The sequence below is a fragment of the Pseudophryne corroboree genome, chromosome 2 (assembly GCF_028390025.1).
Source record: "Pseudophryne corroboree isolate aPseCor3 chromosome 2, aPseCor3.hap2, whole genome shotgun sequence".
NCBI classification, from domain to species: Eukaryota; Metazoa; Chordata; class Amphibia; order Anura; family Myobatrachidae; genus Pseudophryne; species Pseudophryne corroboree.
The window spans coordinates 348,173,595-348,195,718 of NC_086445.1; the positions used below are offsets into that span (position 1 = coordinate 348,173,595).

At 47.9% G+C, this 22,124-nt stretch overlaps 1 protein-coding gene across 6 annotated transcripts in view; it reads left to right on the forward strand.

Annotated features, from left to right (window-relative positions):
* The first annotated feature begins 1,398 nt into the window (after positions 1-1,398).
* The window catches only part of PLCXD1 (phosphatidylinositol specific phospholipase C X domain containing 1), a 62,226-nt gene continuing 41,500 nt past the window's right edge, over positions 1,399-22,124 (forward strand). For 3 of the 6 annotated variants that reach the window (XM_063953078.1, XM_063953079.1, XM_063953080.1), the window contains exon 1: positions 1,399-1,823. In XM_063953078.1, the coding sequence (XP_063809148.1) occupies positions 1,409-1,823 (415 nt within the window). In that variant the 5' untranslated portion in view covers positions 1,399-1,408. The other 3 variants (XM_063953081.1, XM_063953082.1, XM_063953083.1) reach the window with 3 other exon arrangements.

Below are 22,124 nucleotides of genomic sequence, written 5' to 3' on the forward strand. Positions count from 1 at the left end.
TCGGTATCTGTGTCTGCCAACCGAGCAAATGAACGTTTATGTGACCCCGAAGGGGTCTGGACCTGTGATAACACATCCTCCACAGATTTCTTCCATGCCTGGTTCTGAGATTCAGATTTATCTAATCTCTTATTAATAAGAGCCACATTAGCATTCAACACATTTACCCAATCAGGAGTCGGCGGTGCCGACAGGGTCACTCCCACAGCCGTTTCTGTCCCTACCACAGTCTCCTCCTGGGAAGAGCACTCAACCTCAGACATGCCGACACCCACAGACACACTGGGTAAATAGGGGACAGACCCACAGTAAAGCCTGTCAGAGAAACACAGAGGGAGTTTGCCAGCTCACAACCCAGCGCTCAATCCCAGATCTGAAAGTCTAATATAAAGCCCCAGACCAGTAGCGCTTTTATATTTGCACCATCATTTTATGTCACCGCCACCCCCCCTACCCATTTTGCACCCTGTTACTTGTACAACAGTGTTTGGAGGAGAGGACCAACGTGTCTGCAGCTAACGTGAAGAGAAAATGACGCTGATGAGAGCTGTGAGGGCTAAGCCCTGCCCTCTTAATGGCGCGCTTCAGCCCAGCTATTTTCTTAATATATTATACTGGCGGGGGTTCGGATCTCCAATCCACTCTTGCCAGCCTTAAAGAGGATTTTATGCTGCCCAGGGCGCAACCCCCCCCCCCCCCCCGCAACCTGTAGTGCCGCTGTGTGTGGGAGCATGGCGCGCAGCGCGATTGCTGTGCAGTACCTCAGAAAGCCGTCACTGAAGTCTTCTGATCTTCTTCTACTCACCTGTCTTCTGACTTCTGGCTCTGCCAGGGGGGTGACGGCGGGCTCTGGGAGTGAACCCCTAGGCGTACCTAGTGTTCCAAACCCTCAGGAGCTAATGGTGTCCTGTAGCCAAGAAGCAGAGCCTTTAAACTCATTAGAAGTAGGTCTGACTTCTCTCCCCTAAGTCCCACGATGCAGGGAGACCGTTGCCAGCAGCCTCCCTGAAAATAAAAAACCTAACAAAAGTCTTTTCAGAGAAACTCAGTAGAGCTCCCCTGTGTGTGACCAGTCTCCCTGGGCACAATTCTAAAACTGGAGTCTGGAGGAGGGGCATAGAGGGAGGAGCCAGTTCACACCCCTTAAAACTCTTAAAGTGCCCATGTCTCCTGCGGATCCCATCTATACCCCATGGTTCTTGAAGTGTCCCCAGCATCCTCTAAGACGTATGAGAAATATGTAACATCACTTTATGAAGAAGTGTGCGGAAAATGTAGTGCATAGGTTTAAGGGTTATTGAAAATACATAAAAGTTCAATCTGCTCCCATTATATATAGTCAATGCAGACCAGAGTGTTATTCCTTTCATTGTATCCCCTCCTCCAGCATGGAGACGCTTTCGATGTGATGGCAGCAGCCACACGTCAGGCGGAGCATACAGACATTAATGCTGTAGTACATCCTGCTAGTTACGTATGTCCCAAGCATCAGCACCGGCAGCAGGAGGGGCTGTTTGCAGAGCGCGGCGCACGCTGTCTCCTGCCCCGTAGATGCCGCACATGCAAGCGGCCGCCTCCGTACACCCTGCACGGGGTTGATACTGCGGCATTCTGGAGGGGCCGGGGCGGCAGTCAGGGCACATGCAGTATCTGGAAGGCTACAGTATGGCTGGCGTACCTGCCGGTAGTAAGTCGCCTCCGTCTGTGGACATACACAGATGCGGCTGCCCCCGCCCCCTGCCTGCAGAGGAGGAGCCCGGACACATCCAGACCGGTGCTGTATAAGCCAGCACGGGGCTCAGGGATCAGGCCGCCTGTATTGGGTGAGTTGATCTATACAGCAGCAGCTGCAGTCGGTGGATGGAGACTCCGTGGGTGTACAGCCAGGACTGTGCTGCGTCCTGCGCAGCGCTGCTCTCCATAGAGGTAGTACACGGGCGCTCAGGATCAGGGGGCGCTGCTGCTCCCAGGCTGCACAGCGGGACTCTCTGCCTTATGCTAAGATAATCAAGAGATAAAAGGCTTGTGGTGTCTCCTCTCTCTGTTTCTGCTGCTATAGCTGGTGTCACCGGGGTCTTGTGTCCAGCACTTGTCTTGTAAGAAGCTCCAATAGATGCACAGGGGATACCCAACTGAGTTTTATAGAAAACACCTGCAACTCACTCGCAAATCAGACAGAAAAAGATGCACATGCTAATGAGCCCATGCACACTTCGCGACTGTGACGGGCGATATGAACAATATATCGTTCATACCGTGTAGGCACGGTATGAACAATGAACGATGCGCCTTCCCACGGTCATTTATCGTTGGTTTTCCATCGTTTTTTAATGCAAGTCAATTTGTACGATAACGAACATCATTCAGATCACTCATCGTCCAAATTGCTGACATCGCCAAGTGTGTAGGGCCCATTACTCTAATGATTAACGACCATCATCCAAATTGGCTTGCTATGCTAAATGAGGGAAAACCAACTATAAACAACCGCCGGGGACGCTCATCCTTGTTGGTGCCTACACACTAAACAACATGAACGATATATCATTCACTTATGAGCGCTATCGTTCATATCGCCTGTGTATGTCGCCAAATGTGTAGGGCCTTTAACATTGCAAACAATGGGCTTAGTGAAATGCAAATGTGCTGTATGTAAGCAATCCCTTTCTCTAACGTCCTAGTGGATGCTGGGAACTCCGTAAGGACCATGGGGAATAGCGGGCTCCGAAGGAGGCTGGGCACTCTAGAAAGATCTTAGACTACCTGGTGTGCACTGGCTCCTCCCACTATGACCCTCCTCCAAGCCTCAGTTAGATTTCGTGCCCGGCCGAGGTTGGATGCACACTAGGGGCTCTCCTGAGCTCTTAGAAAGTTATAGTCTTAGAATTTGTTATTTTCAGTGAGACCTGCTGGCAACAGGCTCACTGCAGCGAGGGACTAAGGGGAGAAGAAGCGAACTCGCCTGCTTGCAGCCGGATTGGGCTTCTTAGGCTACTGGACACCATTAGCTCCAGAGGGATCGACCGCAGGCTCAGCCTTGATGTTCGGTCCCGGAGCCGCGCCGCCGTCCCCCTTACAGAGCCAGAAGCAAGAAGATGGTCCGGAAAATCGGCGGCATGAAGACTCTGTCTTCACCAAGGTAGCGCACAGCACTGCAGCTGTGCGCCATTGCTCCTCTCACACACTTCACACTCCGGTCACTGAGGGTGCAGGGAGCTGGGGGGGGCGCCCTGAGGCAGCAATAAAAACACCTTGGCTGGCTAAAATACCTCAATATATGGCCCCAGGGGCTATATATGAGGTAAATACCCCTGCCAGAATTCCATAAAAAACGGGAGAATAGGCCGCGAAAAAGGGGCGGAGCCTATCTCCTCAGCACACTGGCGCCATTTTTCCCTCACAGCTCGGCTGGAAGGAAGCTCCCTGGCTCTTCCCTGCAATTCTACAGTACAGTAAGAGGGAAAAGAGAGGTGGGGCATTAAAATTGGCACTGTATACAGTATATTATATAAAAAGCAGCTATTAGGGACATAACTCAGTTAGTCCCTGTATATATATAGCGCTCTGGTGTGTGCTGGCGTACTCTTACTCTGTCCCCCCAAAGGGCTTTTGTGGGTCCTGTCCTCGTTTAGAGCATTCCCTGTGTGTCTGCGGTGTGTCGGTACGGCTGTGTCGACATGTTGAATGAGGAGGCTTATATGGTGACAGAACAGAGGCCGATATATGTGATGTCGCCCCCTGTGGGGCCGACACCAGAGTGGATGGATAGGTGAAAGGTATTAACCGACAGTGTCAACTCCTTACATAAAAGGGTGGATGACGTAACAGCTGTGGGACAGCCGGCTTCGCAGCCCGCGCCTGCCCAGGCGTCTCAAAGGCCATCAGGGGCTCAAAAACGCCCGCTCTCTCAGATGGCAGACACAGATGTCGACACGGAGTCTGACTCCAGTGTCGACAAGGTGGAGACATATACACAATCCACTAGGAACATCCGTGACGTGATCCCGGCAATAAAAAATGTGTTATACATTTCTGACTTTAACCCAAGCACCTCTAAAAATGGGTTTTAGGTTTGGGGAGAAAAAACAGGCAGTGTTTTGTTCCCCCATCAGATGAATAAATGAAGTGTGTGAAAGCGTGGGTTCCCCCGTTAAGAAACTGGTAATTTATAAAAAGTTACTGATGGCGTACCCTTTCCCGCCAGGTGGATAAGTTACGCTGGGAGATATCCCCTAGGGTGGATAAGGCGCTCACACGTTTGTCAAAAAAGGTGGCACTGCCGTCTTAGGATACGGCCACTTTAATAGGTACCTGTTGATAAAAAACAGGAGGCTATCCTGAAGTCTGTATTTACACACTCAGGTACTAGACTGAGACCTGCAGATAGTGCTGCTGCAGCGTGGTCGGTGACCCTGTCAAACAGGGATACTAGTTGGCAAACATAAAAACATATTAAAGACGTCGTCTTATATATGAGGGATGCACAGAGGGATATTTTGCCGGCTGGCATCCAAAATAAATGTAATGTCCATTCTGTCAGGAGGGTATTAGAGACCTGTCACTGGACAGGTGATGCTGACTTAAAAAGCGCATAGAGAGCCTTATAAGGGTGAGGAATTATTTGGGGATGGTCTCTGGGACCTCGTATCCACAGCAACTGCTGGGAAGAAATAATTTTACCTCAGGTTTCCTCACAGACAAAGGTACAGTCCTTTCGGCTTCAGAAACAAATGGCGCTTCCTTTCTGTACAGAGACAAGGGTAGAGGGAAAAAAGCTGCACCAGTCAGCCTGTTCCCAGAATCAAGATTCTTCCCCCGCCTCCTGTGAGGCCACACCATGACGCGGGTGCTCCACAGGTGTAGCCAGGTACGGTGGGGGGCCGTCTCAAAAAATTTCAGCAATTAGTGGGCTCGCTCACAGGTGGATCCCTGTTTCTTTCAAGTAGTATTTCAGGGGTACAAGCTGGAATTCGAGATGTCTCCCCCCAACCGTTTCCTAAAATATGCCTTGCTGACAACTCCCTCGGGCAGGGAGGCTGTGCTAGAGGCAATTAATAAGCGGTATTCCCAGCAGGTAATACTCAAGGTGCCCCTACTTCAACAAGGACGGGGTTACTATTCCACACGGGTTGGGGTACCGAAACCGCATGGTTCGGTGTGACCCATTTTATATTTAAAATCCTTGAACACAAAGATTCAAGTTCAAGATGGAATCGCTCAGGGCGGTTATTCCAAGCCTGGACGAGGGGGATTACATGGTATCCTGGGACATCAAGGATGCTTACCTGCATGTCCCCATTTACCATCCTCGCCAGGAGTACCTCAGATTTGTGGTACAGGATTACCATTACCAAGTCCAGACACTGCCGTTTGGACTGTACATGGCACCGAGGGTGTTTTATCAAGGTAATGGCCGAAAAAAAAAAAAAAAGGGAGTTGTAATTATCCCGTACTTGGACAATCTCGTTATAAGGGCGAGGTCCAAGGAGCAGTTGGTAGTCGGGGTAGCACTATTTTGGAAAGTGCTACAACAGCATGGTTGGATTCTAAACAGTCCAAAGTCACAGCTGGTTCCTATGACACGTCTACTGTTCCTGGGGATGGTTCTGGACATAAACCAGAAATAGTGTTTCTCCCGGAGGAGAAAGCCAAGGAGTTGTCATCTCTAGTCAGAGACCTCCTGAAGCCAAAATAGGTAGCGGTGCATCATTGCACGCGAGTCCTGGGAAAAATGGTAGCTTCCTACGAAGCAATCCCATTAGGCAGGTTCCATACAAGAACTTTTCAGAGGGACCTGTTGGACAAGTGGTCCGGATCGCATCTTCCGATGCATAGGCTGATAACCCTGTCTCCAAGGACCAGGGTATCTCTACTGTGGTGGCTGCAGAGTGCCCATCTTCAAGAGGGCCGCAGGTTCGGCATACAGGACTAGGTCCTAGTGACCATGGATTCCAGCCTTTGAGGCTGGGAGGCAGTCACACACGGAAGAAATTTCCAGGGACTTTGGTCAAGTCAGGTTATTTCCCTACACATAAATATTCTGGACCTGAGGGCCATTTACAATGCCCTGAGGCCGGCAAGGCCTCTGCTTCAAAACCAGCCGGTACTGATCCAATCAGACAACATCACGGCAGTCGCCCATGTAAACCAACAGGGCGGCACAAGAAGCAGGATGGCGATGGCAGCAGCCACAAGGATTCTCCGATAGGCGGAAAATCATGTGTTAGCACTGTCAGCAGTGTTCATTCCCGGAGTGGACAACTGGGAAGCAGATCTTCTCAACAGACACGACCTCCACCCGGGAGAATGGGGACTTCCTCCAGAAGTCTTCCAATAGGATTGTACACCATTGGGAAAGGCCACAGGTGGACATGATGGCGTCCCGCCTCAACAAAAAGCTATAAAAGATATTGCACCGGGTCAAGGGACCCTCAGACGATAGCTATGGACGCTCTGGTAACACCGTGGGTGTACCAGTCGGTTTATGTGTTCTCCCCTCTGCCTCTCATACCAAAGGTACTGAGAATAATAAGAAGGCGAGGAGTAAGAACGATACTCGTGGATAGCCAAGAAGAGCTTGGTACCCAGAACTTCAAGAATTTATATCAGAGGACCCATGGCCTCTGCCACTCAGACAGGACCTGCGGCAGCAGGGGCCCTGTCTGTTCCAAGACTTACCGCGGCTGCGTTTGTCGGCATGGCGGTTGAACGCCGGATCCTGAAGGAAAAGGGCATTCCGGAGGAAGTCATTCCTACGCTTACTTAAGCCAGGAAAGAGGTTACAGCAACTCATTATCACCGCATATGGCGAAAATATGTTGCATGGTGTGAGGCCGAAAGGGCCCCAACAGAGGAATTTCAACTAGGTCGATTTCTGCATTTCCTGCAAGCAGGAGTGACTATGGGCCTTAAATTGGGTTCCATTAAGGTACAGATCTCGGCTCTGTCGATTTTCTTTCAAAAAGAACTAGCTTCAGTACCTGAAGTTCAGACATTTATAAAAGGAGTGCTGCAGAGTCAGCCCCCGTTTGTGCCTCCTGTGGCACCTTGGGATCTCAACGTGGTGTTGAGTTTCTTAAAATCACATTGGTTTGAACCACTAAAAACCGTGGATCTGAAATATCTCACGTGGAAGGTGGTTATGTTATTGGCCTTGGCTTCTGCCAGGCGAGTATCAAAGTTGGCGGCTTTGTCTTGTAAAAGCCCTTATTTGATTTTCCATATGGATAGGGCAGAATTGAGGACTCGTCCCCAGTTTCTCCCAAAGGTGGTGTCAGCGTTTCACCTGAACCAGCCTATTGTGGTGCCTAGGCTACTAGGGACTTGGAGGACTCCAAGTTGCTAGACGTTGTCAGGGCACTGAAAATATATGTTTCCAGTACGGCTAGAGTCAGAAAATCTGACTCGCTGTTTATCCTATATGCACCTAACAAGCTGGGTGCTCCTGCTTCTAAGCAGACTATTGCTCGTTGGATTTGTAGTACAATTCAGCTTGCACATACTGTGGCAGGCCTGCCACAGCCAAAATCTGTCAATGCCCATTCCACAAGGAAGGTGGGCTCATCTTGGGCGGCTGCCCGAGGGGTCTCGGCTTTACAACTTTGCCGAGCAGCTACTTGGTCAGGGGCAAACACGTTTGCAAAATTCTACAAATTTGATACCCTGGCTGAGGAGGACCTGGAGTTCTCTCATTCAGTGCTGCAGAGTCATCCGCACTCTCCCGCCCGTTTGGGAGCTTTGGTATAATCCCCATGGTCCTTACGGAGTTCCCAGCATCCACTAGGACGTTAGAGAAAATAAGAATTTACTCACCGGTAATTCTATTTCTCGTAGTCCGTAGTGGATGCTGGGCGCCCATCCCAAGTGCGGTTTATCTGCAATACTTGTACATAGTTATTGTTAACTAAATCGGGTTATTGTTGAGCCATCTGTTGAGAGGCTCTATTGTTTCATACTGTTAACTGTGTTTCTTATCACGAGTTGTACGGTGTGATTGGTGTGGCTGGTATGAGTCTTACCCGGGATTCAAAATCCTTCCTTATTGTGTACGCTCGTCCGGGCACAGTACCTAACTGAGGCTTGGAGGAGGGTCATAGTGGGAGGAGCCAGTGCACACCAGGTAGTCTAAGATCTTTCTAGAGTGCCCAGCCTCCTTCGGAGCCCGCTATTCCCCATGGTCCTTACGGAGTTCCCAGCATCCACTACGGACTACGAGAAATAGAATTACCGGTGAGTAAATTCTTATTTTCCCTTCTTGGTATTACATGCCTGAAATTGCAAGACTTTGTTATAGGCCCTACACACTGGCCGATTTGTTTGAAAGATATGAACGATCTCTCGTTCATATCTTTCAGTGTGGAGGCTCCAGCGATGAACGATGCGCGGTCCCGCGCTCGTTCATCGCTGGTCCCCCGTCGGCTGTGCATGCAGGCCAATATGGACGATCTCGTCCATATTTGCCTGCATTTCAATGCAGCCGGGTGACGGGGGGAGTGAAGAAACTTCACTCCCCCCGTCACTGCCCCCCCGCCGCCCTGTCGCTCGTCGGCCGTATCCGCCGTCCGGCAGCTCGGCGGGTCGGCCAGTGTGTAGGGCCCATTAGTTTTCCTGATGGCACATAGTGCCTTCAGTAAACTGGTGTGCAGGTGAGTTAATGAGTGCTGTTTTTTTTTGTTTGTTTTTTAATATATACAAGAAGTACTACAAGTTGCCAACCCTTTTTGTCAGAGAAAGTGGTTATCCTTGCTTCCACTTATCTAACAAGTGATGTTACAGAGAGATCACTGATTTTTCTTGTTATTGCATTTTCATAGTTTATCTACTGCTGTGTCTTATCAATTTATCAAGCAACTAGTTACTGTTACCTAGCAATGGGGACCCACAAAGCCAGGAGGCTTCGCTGGATCCTCTCTGGGTAAAATACCTGTGAGCGCTGGCTGTGCATTTCACTGGAACTATTGGCCATGAGCATTAGGCTGCTGGTGAGTGGGTGAAAACGTCTGTAGGATTTGGGTTTGCACAAGGATAGCCATGGTGGTAACTGCATTATGTATCACAGTGATATGCCTACCTTCGTTTTATGTTCTATGTAGATCAGACACCGGTAACCCAATAAACTTTGTTTTCCTAAAATATAATTATATAGCATGTTTTCAGCACTGGTATGTTTTGGTTCTGTGCCTTTGAAGAATATTAACTTTTCTCTAACGTCCTAAGTGGATGCTGGGGACTCCGTCAGGACCATGGGGAATAGCGGCTCCGCAGGAGACAGGGCACAAAAAGTAAGCTTTTAGGATCACATGGTGTGTACTGGCTCCTCCCCCTATGACCCTCCTCCAAGCCTCAGTTAGGTTTTTGTGCCCGTCCGAGCAGGGTGCAATCTAGGTGGCTCTCCTAAAGAGCTGCTTAGAAAAAGTTTTTTAGGTTTTTTATTTTCAGTGAGTCCTGCTGGCAACAGGCTCACTGCATCGAGGGACTTAGGGGAGAGAATTTCAACTCACCTGCGTGCAGGATGGACTGGATTCTTAGGCTACTGGACACCATTAGCTCCAGAGGGAGTCGGAACACAGGTCTCACCCTGGGGTTTGTCCCGGAGCCGCGCCGCCGACCCCCCTTACAGATGCTGAAGATTGAAGGTCCGGAAACAGGCGGCAGAAGGCTCTTCAGTCTTCATGAAGGTAGCGCACAGCACTGCAGCTGTGCGCCATTGTTGTCACACACTTCACACCAGACGGTCACGGAGGGTGCAGGGCGCTGCTGGGGGCGCCCTGGGCAGCAATATATAATACCTTTTATGGCAAAAGAATACATCACATATAGCCATTAAGGCTATATGTATGTATTTAACCCATGCCAAATGTCTAAAACTCCGGGAGAAAAGCCCGCCGGAATAGGGGGCGGGGCTTATTCTCCTCAGCACACAGCGCCATTTTCCTGCTCAGCTCCGCTGTGAGGAAGGCTCCCAGGACTCTCCCCTGCACTGCACTACAGAAACAGGGTAAAACAGAGAGGGGGGGCATATTTTGGCGATATTTTTATATATTTAAGCGGCTATAAGGAACAACACTTATATAGGGTTGTTCCCATATATATTATAGCGCTTGGGTGTGTGCTGGCAAACTCTCCCTCTGTCTCCCCAAAGGGCTAGTGGGGTCCTGTCTTCGATAAGAGCATTCCCTGTGTGTCTGCTGTGTGTCGGTACGTGTGTGTCGACATGTATGAGGACGATGTTGGCGTGGAGGCAGAGCAATTGCCGATAATGGTGATGTCACCCCCCAGGGAGTCGACACCGGAATGGATGGCTTTGTTTATGGAATTACGTGATAATGTCAGCACATTACAAAAATCAGTTGACGACATGAGACGGCCGGCAAACCAGTTAGTACCTGCCCAGGCGTCTCAGACACCGTCAGGGGCTGTAAAGCGCCCTTTACCTCAGTCGGTCGACACAGACCCAGACACAGACACTGAATCTAGTGTCGACGGTGATGAAACAAACGTATTTTCAAGTAGGGCCACACGTTATATGATCACGGCAATGAAGGAGGCTTTGCATATCTCTGATACTACAAGTACCACAAAAAGGGGTATTATGTGGGGGGTGAAAAAACTACCTGTAGTTTTTCCTGAATCAGAGGAATTAAATGATGTATGTGATGAAGCGTGGGTTAACCCAGATAGAAAAATGCTAATTTCAAAAAAGTTATTAGCATTATACCCTTTCCCGCCAGAGGTTAGGGCGCGCTGGGAAACACCCCCTAGGGTGGATAAGGCGCTCACACGCTTATCGAAACAAGTGGCGTTACCGTCTCCTGATACGGCCGCCCTCAAGGATCCAGCTGATAGGAGGCTGGAAACTACCCTGAAAAGTATATACACTCATACTGGTGTTATACTGCGACCAGCCATCGCCTCAGCCTGGATGTGCAGTGCTGGGGTCGTCTGGTTGGATTCCCTGACTGAAAATATTGATACCCTGGATAGGGACAGTATTTTATTGACTATAGAGCAATTAAAGGATGCTTTCCTTTATATGCGAGATGCGCAGAGAGATATTTGCACTCTGGCATCGAGAGTAAATGCGATGTCCATATCTGCCAGAAGGAGTTTATGGACGCGACAGTGGTCAGGTGATGCGGATTCCAAACGACATATGGAAGTATTGCCGTATAAAGGGGAGGAATTATTTGGCGTCGGTCTATCGGATCTGGTGGCTACGGCAACTGCCGGAAAATCCACTTTTTTTACCTCAGACCCCCTCCCAACAGAAAAAGACACCGTCTTTTCAGACGCAGTCCTTTCGTTCCTATAAGAACAAGCGGACAAAAGGACAGTCATATCTGCCTCGGGGCAGAGGAAGGGGTAAGAGAGGGCAGCAAGCAGCCCCTGCCCAGGAACAGAAGCCCTCCCAGGGTTCTGCAAAGCCCTCAGCATGACGCTGGGGCCTTACAAGCGGACTCAGGAACGGTGGGGGGTCGACTCAAGAATTTCAGCGCACAGTGGGCTTGCTCACAGGTGGACCCCTGGATTCTACAGGTAGTATCTCAGGGTTACAGGTTGGAATTCGAGAAGTCTCCCCCTCGCCGGTTCCTAAAGTCTGCTTTGCCAACGTCTCCCTCGGACAGGGCGACGGTATTGGAAGCCATTCACAAGCTGTTTGCTCAGCAGGTGATAGTCAAGGTACCCCTCCTACAACAGGGAAAGGGGTATTACTCCACGCTATTTGTGGTACCGAAGCCGGACGGCTCGGTAAGACCTATTCTAAATCTCAAATCTTTGAACCTGTACATACAAAAATTCAAGTTCAAGATGGAGTCACTCAGAGCAGTGATAGCGAATCTGGAAGAAGGGGACTTTATGGTGTCCCTGGACATAAAGGACGCTTACCTGCATGTCCCAATTTGCCCTTCACATCAAGGGTACCTCAGGTTCGTGGTGCAAAACTGTCATTATCAGTTTCAGACGCTGCCGTTTGGATTGTCCACGGCACCTCGGGTCTTTACCAAGGTAATGGCCGAAATGATGATCCTTCTACGAAGAAGAGGCGTATTAATTATCCCTTACTTGGACGATCTCCTGATAAGGGCAAGATCCAGAGAACAGCTGGAAGACGGAGTAGCACTAACCCAACTAGTGCTGCAACAACACGGGTGGATTCTGAATTTTCCAAAATCTCAGTTGACCCCGACGACACGTCTGCTGTTCCTGGGAATGATTCTGGACACGGTTCAGAAAAAGGTGTTTCTTCCGGAGGAGAAAGCCAGGGAGTTATCCGAACTTGTCAGGAACCTCCTAAAACCAGGGACAGTGTCTGTGCATCAATGCACAAGAGTCCTGGGAAAGATGGTGGCTTCTTACGAAGCGATTCCATTCGGCAGATTCCACGCACGAACTTTTCAGTGGGATCTGCTGGACAAATGGTCCGGATCGCATCTGCAGATGCATCAGCGGATAACCTTATCGCCACGGACAAGGGTGTCTCTTCTGTGGTGGTTGCAGAGTGCTCATCTGTTAGAGGGCCGCAGATTCGGCATACAGGACTGGGTCCTGGTGACCACGGATGCCAGTCTGAGAGGCTGGGGAGCGGTCACACAAGGAAGAAACTTCCAGGGAGTATGGTCAAGCCTGGAGATGTCTCTTCACATAAATATACTGGAGCTAAGAGCGATTTACAATGCTCTAAGTCTGGCAAAACCCCTGCTTCAGGGTCAGCCGGTGTTGATCCAGTCGGACAACATCACGGCAGTCGCCCACGTAAACAGACAGGGCGGCACAAGAAGCAGGACAGCAATGGCAGAAGCTGCAAGGATTCTTCGCTGGGCGGAAGATCATGTGATAGCACTGTCAGCAGTATTCATTCCGGGAGTGGACAACTGGGAAGCAGACTTCCTCAGCAGACACGATCTACACCCGGGAGAGTGGGGACTTCATCCAGAAGTCTTCCACATGATTGTGAACCGTTGGGAAAAACCAATGGTGGATATGATGGCGTCCCGCCTCAACAAAAAACTGGACAGGTATTGCGCCAGGTCAAGAGATCCTCAGGCAATAGCTGTGGACGCTCTGGTAACACCGTGGGTGTTCCAGTCAGTGTATGTGTTCCCTCCTCTGCCTCTCATACCAAAAGTACTGAGAATTATACGGCAAAAGGGAGTAAGAACGATACTAGTGGCTCCGGATTGGCCAAGAAGAACTTGGTACCCGGAACTTCAAGAGATGCTCACGGAGGATCCGTGGCCTCTACCTCTAAGACGGGACCTGCTTCAGCAGGGACCGTGTCTATTCCAAGACTTACCGCGGCTGCGTTTGACGGCATGGCGGTTGAACGCCGAATTCTAAAGGAAAAAGGCATTCCGGAAGAGGTCATTCCTACACTGGTAAAGGCCAGGAAGGAGGTGACTGCACAACATTATCACCGCATTTGGAGGAAATATGTTGCGTGGTGTGAGGCCAGGAAGGCCCCCACGGAGGAATTTCAACTGGGTCGATTCCTACATTTCCTGCAAACAGGATTGTCTATGGGCCTCAAATTGGGGTCCATTAAGGTTCAAATTTCGGCCCTGTCGATTTTCTTCCAGAAAGAATTGGCTTCAGTTCCTGAAGTCCAGACTTTTGTAAAAGGAGTACTACATATACAGCCCCCGGTTGTGCCCCCAGTGGCACCGTGGGATCTTAATGTAGTCTTGGATTTTCTAAAATCCCATTGGTTTGAGCGGCTCAAATCGGTGGAGATGAAGTATCTTACATGGAAAGTAACCATGCTACTGGCCCTGGCTTCAGCCAGGAGAGTATCAGAATTGGCGGCTTTATCATATAAGAGCCCATATCTGATTTTCCATACGGACAGGGCAGAACTGCGGACGCGTCCTCATTTTCTGCCTAAGGTGGTGTCAGCGTTTCACCTGAACCAGCCTATTGTGGTGCCTGCGGCTACTAACGAGTTGGAGGATTCCAAGTTGTTGGACGTGGTCCGGGCATTGAAAATATATATTTCAAGAACGGCTGGAGTCAGAAAGTCTGACTCACTGCTTATATTGTATGCACCCAACAAGATGGGTGCTCCTGCTTCTAAGCAGACGATTGCTCGTTGGATTTGTAGCACAATTCAACTTGCACATTCTGTGGCAGGCTTGCCACAACCTAAATCTGTCAAGGCCCATTCCACAAGGAAAGTGGGCTCATCCTGGGCGGCTGCCCGGGGAGTCTCGGCATTACAACTCTGCCGAGCTGCTACTTGGTCAGGGGCAAACACGTTTGCAAAATTCTACAAATTTGATACCCTGGCTGAGGAGGACCTTGAGTTCTCTCATTCGGTGCTGCAGAGTCATCCGCACTCTCCCGCCCGTTTGGGAGCTTTGGTATAATCCCCATGGTCCTGACGGAGTCCCCAGCATCCACTTAGGACGTTAGAGAAAATAAGAATTTACTTACCGATAATTCTATTTCTCGTAGTCCGTAGTGGATGCTGGGCGCCCATCCCAAGTGCGGATTGTCTGCAATACTTGTACATAGTTATTGTTACAAAAAAATCGGGTTGTTATTTGTTGTGAGCAGTCTGTTCAGAGGCTCCTACGTTTGTCATACTGTTAACTGGGTTCAGATCACAAGTTATACGGTGTGATTGGTGTGGCTGGTATGAGTCTTACCCGGGGTTCAATATCCTTCCTTATTGTGTACGCTCGTCCGGGCACAGTACCTAACTGAGGCTTGGAGGAGGGTCATAGGGGGAGGAGCCAGTACACACCATGTGATCCTAAAAGCTTACTTTTTGTGCCCTGTCTCCTGCGGAGCCGCTATTCCCCATGGTCCTGACGGAGTCCCCAGCATCCACTACGGACTACGAGAAATAGAATTATCGGTAAGTAAATTCTTATTTAAATAAGTTTATATCATGTGAACGTGTGAGGTTCATCTAAATAACCAGTCACTACCTGGTGGAATAGATTGTAAAGTTAGCACAACGCTCACATGAATATGCCCCAGATCTGTACTGTTGCCATATTATCATTGCAGCTGTACAAGCTTTCCTCTTTGAGATTCTATTGCTTGCTACAATCCAGTTATATCACATTCCATTGTATGTTGCTTTCATAATATACAAAGTGATGACATCCTGTAAGCTCTGCGTGTTGTTATTGTCTTGCCAGTATTGTGATTTTATTACACAACTTGCTTAACCCCTTAACTGGCATAGTCACATGGGATGCATCCAGCTGAGCTTTAGCTGACAGTCATCCCATGTGACGTGCTGTGCTGCTGGGTCCCCCTGCTTTTTATAAGAAAAACCATATTACTTTCATCACACAGTACACAGTACAAGTCACTGAAACATCTAATAAGAAAACAATGAAAGATGAAGGGGTTGATACAACGTTACAAAGTGGCTCCATTGTGTGCTTGAAAACAGATGCAGATTTTTGCTTGTGTTCATAGGGGTGTATTCAATAGATGTTGGATCCTTTCCGACGGAAAGGATCCGACATCTCCGTATTCAATGAGCAGCCAAATCCGACAGGATTTTGCCATTCCCAACAATGCCAACCCGCCTTTTTTAAAGTCGGATTGATGGAGATTTTACTGTGAAATAACACTGATACATCTCATCCTTAGACAGTTAACAATTTATTATAATGCATAGATATGGGAGTCATTCTGGAAAAGTGATCCATTGAAATAGAATGCATATAACCTAAGATGATTCAGAGGTGGGCGCTATAGTAGTCACAGCCACTGCTGCCAGTTTAGGGTAATGCTGCAGCCAATGGGCTGTCTACTGAGATACCCACTGGCTGCTGCTGTAATCCGCCATGGGGCGCAAAAAGTCGGTTAAACAGACGAACTTCTGAGGAATGGTATGGTTGCTCAGAATGTCAGTGTGTTGGTGGAACTGCATTTATTATGTACAGTCCATGACCCTGTTCTGCCCCTGACAATCCCGTCTTTAGACGGATCTATCGGTCACACCATTGAACCTTGCACACGCCCCATGCTAGGTGCAGATTGTCTGCCAGAGTATGGCCTCCAATGTGAGCGATTATGCAACCGAGTTTGCAACCACTTCAGTGACATGCCCATCATACGCCCATAAGACGGACCACCTGTCTGTCTGCAAAGCCACTGCCCAGGATTCCCAATACATTACTGAGACAGCAACTGCATATGACATCGACATTGCATCCAACTCAGAATCGGACCCTAAGAACCTATTTGCCCACTAGCTGATCTTACCCTAAAGTTGAAAAAATTGTATGATGAAGTAACGTTGAGGCATATGCACTGGAATCCCTGAAATCTAACCAACTGAACCAAATGGACATAAACCCAGTATGGTTATTTGCAGAAGCGAGCATGATATCATTCATAGTGTAAACGCTGATTTACATACAGGACTAAAAGCAACACTTTAAAAAGACATTTCATACACTTTAAATGAAACCGCTGCGGCCGCTATACTTAATCCACAATCTACGTACTTATTACACCATTAGCGTACAGAGTCCCGTACCGTGTACAGACTTTGCGTACAAACGCCGCGCTGGCTGTACAAAGTACACACAGCGCGTACACACCCAAAGTTACACAGTGAACCCTTAACAGATATGCATGCGATAGTAATACACTTTAAACCTTAGCAGGGAAAGGAAAACACGACACCAGATTTGTATTTAAACTGCTGGGTTCCGACACCACAGCATATTATTACTGAAGGGGGGTCACAATCACAAAGCAATACAATACAATAGAATAATGGCTACAGTCAATGGTACATACTTGTTTGAATTTCGCCGCGCTACCCAGTCTGGTCCTCGGTCATCTAGATAGATAACTTTGTGAGTCTTGAGAGAGAGAGACCAGGCCTGCCGCTGGCTCCTTTTATACAATCTTCCAAAGCTTAACACAATGGATACTGTAATCTCTTTGTCCATTGGACACAGGGATTGTCATTTACAGTACAGGAGAGGTCATAGGTTGGTTTGAATAGGTGGGCGATGTCTGTTCAAGATGCACTTGTGGGTGGTCTCCTCTGGGTTCCCGCTGCATACCTAATGTACAGTAAATACAGTTTATATCTATATTCTGCTCCTGCACATAACTATTCGCAGGAACGTGCGATCTTCTACAAACCAACACCGGAATATTACCCTTAAAATACCCTACAGCTGGATACCAAACACCACCTTATAACCTTGTTCTGTCCCCTCCTATCCTGTAAAGGTGAATCCCTTTGTTCTGATACCATTTAAACTGTTGTAACTTGCTGGTGTGATGCAGGGAGACTATGTGTACATTGTGCACTATTTGGATTGAATATGTATTATGTTTTGATAGCTTTTCCATGCGTCCAAACTACCGTAAATACTCATACCACGCGCTAATGCGCAGGACCGCGGAAGCGACCATACGCAAATTGCGAATATGCGCACGCACGGCAGACCAAGTACACGCACGGAGGCCATCTGTGTGTAGTTTGTACGTGATGTGTGTACTGCAATATTTTTTGACTTCGACAATAGACATGTAGAAAATAAATTTATTCTCTGACGCTATTAGGTTATGGACAGGGGAACCGGCAGAACAGCTCTCGCTGTCCTGTCCAAGGCTGGAGAAGCAGGAGTTACTGATTCTATAGGGTTGGGTCTGGGAGACCAGTGCTGGGGATCCTAGTGGTCAGCATACCGAGCCCGGGATTCTGGCAGTAGAATGCCGGTGGTGGGGGAAGGGGATGAGGGCAACAAAGACCCTTGTCATGGACCACCTTTTTGGCGGCATTTCGATTGCTTGGGATCCTGGCGTCGGCATGATGACTGCCGGAATCCTGAGCGTCAGTCACCTGACCGGATCCCATTCTATATACCCTATTCCACAATACTTTGTCTCCTTTGGGCGCTAAATCCCTATCCCTCATCTGTGTGAAAGAAGGTTCATTTCTAAAACGGCCGGAACAGTTATTTTATAAACACCAGACATGGTGTGGGTCAGGGGAGATTTGTGAGTAGATATCATCTCAAATGTTACCTGAGTCCTCCCAAGCACTCCACACCACCTGATGAGGGCATAAAGTGGCAGATCTGAAGGAAGCGCCAAAATTAGGAATCTCTGAGAAAAAAATAACTTTGGAGAGACTGGAAAGACATAAATATATAATTTGTTATTAATGTCCTATCGGGTGATCTTCAGTTTGCCGGCTGTCGGGATCCCGGTGCACAGTATACCGGCGCCGGAATCCCGACAGCTGGCATACCTACACTTTTTTTCTCCCTCTTGGGGGTCCATGACCCCCCTGGAGGGAGAATAGATAGCGTGGCGCGCGCAACCGTGCTCACAAGGGGCTCATTTGCGCTCGCCGCGCTGTTGGTATGCCAGCGGTCGGGATTTCGGCGCCGGTATGCTGGTCGCCGGGAGCCCGGCCGCTGGCATACCCTACTACACCCGTCCTATCCTACACAGCCCCGCATTAGCCAGGTTTCCAATAAGTCAGGTTGTCAAATCTCTGCCCTGTTAGAGCTCCCCTTCACTGCTCTTTTAGTTAAGTGGAAATGTCCAGGGGCAACATGAACTCTGTTGTGAAGCTGTAAGCCTCTCGAGATTACAGAACTGGACCACCAAGGGCCGTGGTGCATAGCACTTAAAATTGTCTGTCCTCAGCTGCAACACTTATGGTTGGTGCACACTAGACCACAGGTTCTCAAACTCGGTCCTCAGGACCCCACTCAGTGCATGTTTTGCAGGTTTCCTCACAGAATCACCAGTGAAATAATTTGCTCCACCTGCGGACCTTTTAAAATGTGTCAGTGAATAATGAATACACCTGTAAACTTGCTGCGTTACCTGCAAAACATGCACTGTGTGGGGTCCCGAGGACAGAGTTTGGGAACCACTGCACTAGAATATGTGCTCCATGGGGGGTCATTCTGACCCGTTCGCCCACTGCTTTTTATCGCATCCGAGCAAACGGGTACCCACTGCGCCAGCGTTGCAGTGCGCTTGCGCATGCCAGACGGCAGAAGGCCATAGCTGGGCTGCAATCGCCTCTGCCTGATTGACAGGCAGAGGCAGTTGCTGGGTGGGAGGGGGCGGAACGCAGGCGTGGCCGGACCGTGTGGGGAGCGGCCCACAGCGGCTGCGGGCCGGGGAGCGACGAGTAGCTCCCAGCCAGCACGCTAAAGCTGCGCTGGTCGGGAGCTACTCTTGAAGTGCAAAGGCATGGGCCGCTGTGCGATGCCTTTGCACTTCTGCGGGGGAGGGGGGCGGCACTGACATGCGGGGCGGACTAGCCCTGTGCTGGGCGTCCCCCCGCATGTCAGTGTGAATGATCGTAGCTGTGCTAAATTTAGCACAGCTACGATCATCTAATTTAGCACAGCTACGATCATCTCGGAATCAGGGCCCATGAGCGATATCGTCAGTGTTTGCCCTTTAACTCCCAGGCAAACAACATATTACACACTGAACGATATAGCTAACAATATCGTTCAGTGATGTCATCCTGCCACAACCCCGAACATGCAGTTTCTGATGACATTGTCAGATTTACCTGCATGTTTGGACAATAGGCTATATTGTTAACCTGCAAGAGTGCGCATTGGTAACAGTATGATTAAGAACGATGTGTTGCTATGATCCACATAGTTCAAAAAATTGTCCAGTGTGTATGGGGCTTAACTAACAAGTTCCAAACGGAAGCAATGTCAGCTTAAGAATTGTTCAATGGGTTTCCATGGTTAAGTAGCAGCACACAAGCCTCAGATCACAATGTGCCATGAAGGAGTGTTATAAAGCACACTTTCCTTTCACTCTAGAACAGTGAAACCACATTTTCTGGAGTGATGAAACATGCTTTACCATCTGGGTTTTGCAGAGGCCAGGAAAATGCTTCCTACCCAAATGTATACCACCAACTTAAAATTTTGGTCAAGGTGGAATAATTGTCTGGGACTGTTTTCCATGGTTTGGCTACATCTTACAATTACATTCTAGAGAATTGTGTGCTTCCAACTTTGTGACAACAGTTTGGAAAAGGCCCTTTCCTATCTCAGTGTGACAGTGCCCCTGTGCACAGAGCAAGGGCCTTTAAAAATAGTTTGGTGTGGAAGAATTTGATTGGCCTGCACAGAGCCCTGACATCAGCTAATGCTCTGTCTAGCGGCTGCATGGATGTGAATCTCCAGTCATGTTTCAAAATCCAGTGCAAAGGCTACTCAGAAGAGTCAAAGCTGTTATAATGAGGACCAAATGTATATTAATGTCTATGGTTTTGGACAGAGCACCTGTAGATATGATGTTCGGGTGTCCTTGTACATTTTGCCATGTAGTGGATTTTGTGTTATAATTTCAATTGCTGAAAAAGTATACCTAGAACCTCACATGTTGTCATCCACATGTATTTAAAACAAACCATGAAACATATCACAACTTTGTACTTGAACATTTATTTATTTTGTACCTTGCTAAATATGTAACATTTACAAGTCTGGTTCATCCCAGTTTGAGCTCCTCAATGTAGGGACAATTTTTCCCTAAAACAAAATCTTTCTGTGTTTTAAATGAGATTGCTCTTATTTGTCTCTATAACAGTTTACATGCTGCCCAGCAAAACCTAACCTGCACAACAATAAGGTCTGCACTGTCCTGGGACCTTAACCCAGCAGGTTAATTGACCCATTTATTATATGGCATTACCCAGAAGTCCATTCTTCTATTGGAGTGGCGTTTTTACGCATTGTTTGTAGGGAACGTATTTTAATAATCTCTTTACATTTTCTGAGTTTAAAATATCATATTTTTATTGTTAACAATTGTAAATAGTAATATACAAAATGTATGGGGCTGATTCAGAGTTAGGAGAACATAAAAAAACTCACATTTGTTTGAATTTATTTACTTTTTGTTTACAGTCAGTGAACAGCTGTTTGGTTCAGTCATTTTATCTAATATTTGTCTCATAGATTAATCACAACGCCTTCAGTGTATTAATCTGTATATTGGAGACTGCTTAGATTGTGCAATACTGTATATTTCTAACATGACTGGTATAAAACACATCACGTAGGTGGAAATGAAACTCCTAGCATTGCTGCACAGTGGTTCTGGAACTGTCAGGCATTGTGCGACCAATATCTTTGCTAATTTTCCCTCCTCAGACCCCATAGAGGTGCAAAGGGAAATGAGCAAAGACTTTTCCCCAAAATAGAGGGTATTGTGCACTCCCAGACATTAGTGATGTCCTGCACAACACTATGAATTGATTCCCCCAATAATGTCAGAATTAATGACTAAATAAGTTAAAATAAGTTAATTTTTTTTTCTGTCATTACAGTGGTCAGCACAGTTACAAGATGGAATGGAAATGTTTGCAGAAATGTGATATTGATAAGGGAGGGAACGCTCAGTGGATGTCACATCTGTGTGAGAAACTATGGGATATTCCCCTGTACAACTTATCAATTCCAGGTGCTATTTTATGTATACTTTTACCCAGAGCCGGCCTTAGGTATAGGCAAACTAGGCTAATGCCTAGGGCATTTGGTATGCTTAGGGGCACCAGCAGCTTGTGCTGATTAAAATGATATGCGGCATGCCTATATTCTGTGTGTGACTGCGGCTGTATCTGCATAAGAAATGCTACGTTGCAGTGTATTGCTGGAAATCACTGTAATGTAGCATTTTGTATGCAGATACAGCCACAGTCGTACACAGTATATAGGCATGCTGCATATCAATTTAATCAGCAGAAGCTGCTCCTAGCCACATAGTAATGCAAATAAGATGCATTTTCATAAACAAAAGGCGCCCGACGTTAGCAGAGCTGCCATCTGACTCATGCCAGGCATCTCCTTCAGAATAACAAGGGTAAAAAGCAACAACTCACTGTTAAAAAGCGCCCCACAGTTTTTGTTTGTGTAAATTCACAGATAATATTAATCGTGAATATAGAGTTATCCTGGAAGGCTGCGCATCCGTAAACACTATGTGTGGTAGTGATAATTTAGAAAAAGAAAAGAAGAAAAAACGGAAAGCGCTGAGTTCCAGGAAATATATGAGACGATGAGAGCCAACAATTCAAAATTAATACAGATTTAATAATATTGTAGATCAAATAAAAATAAAATATGAAAATAAAAACT